Source organism: Penaeus monodon, chromosome 25 (genome assembly GCF_015228065.2).
Source record: "Penaeus monodon isolate SGIC_2016 chromosome 25, NSTDA_Pmon_1, whole genome shotgun sequence".
NCBI lineage: Eukaryota > Metazoa > Arthropoda > Malacostraca > Decapoda > Penaeidae > Penaeus > Penaeus monodon.
In genome coordinates, this window is record NC_051410.1 from 39636687 (window position 1) to 39636988 (window position 302).

The 302-nt window shown below is 45.0% G+C and overlaps 1 protein-coding gene across 1 annotated transcript in view; it reads right to left on the reverse strand.

The window, feature by feature from the left end:
• The window catches only part of LOC119589252 (DCC-interacting protein 13-alpha-like), a gene marked incomplete in the record, with an annotated part of 61984 nt that overhangs the window by 14304 nt on the left and 47378 nt on the right, over positions 1-302 (reverse strand). The window contains 1 exon segment of the mRNA XM_037937867.1: positions 25-166. Within this exon segment, the coding sequence (XP_037793795.1) occupies positions 25-166 (142 nt within the window).

A 302-nucleotide genomic window follows, 5' to 3' on the forward strand; every position in this document is an offset into this window, starting at 1 on the left:
TATCAAGCACGTTCCAATGCTCACAAAGAACTGGCCGACTCCTGAGAACAGAGAGGCTGGGGCTGCCTTCTCATCCTTGACATATCCTCCATCCTTGGCCAAGTTATGGATTGTCAACATCCACTCATCGCGCTCGCGGTCATTGAGTGCCTGAAGAGTTACGGACCTGCGGTGTTACAAAAAGATATTTCCTTTGAGTCATTCTCCTACGGATATTGAAACTCTTAACCAGTTCAGGTCAAGTGATCCTATTCTTCCTTTATACAGTAATGCAACGCTATATGATTTCTAAAACACTGCAG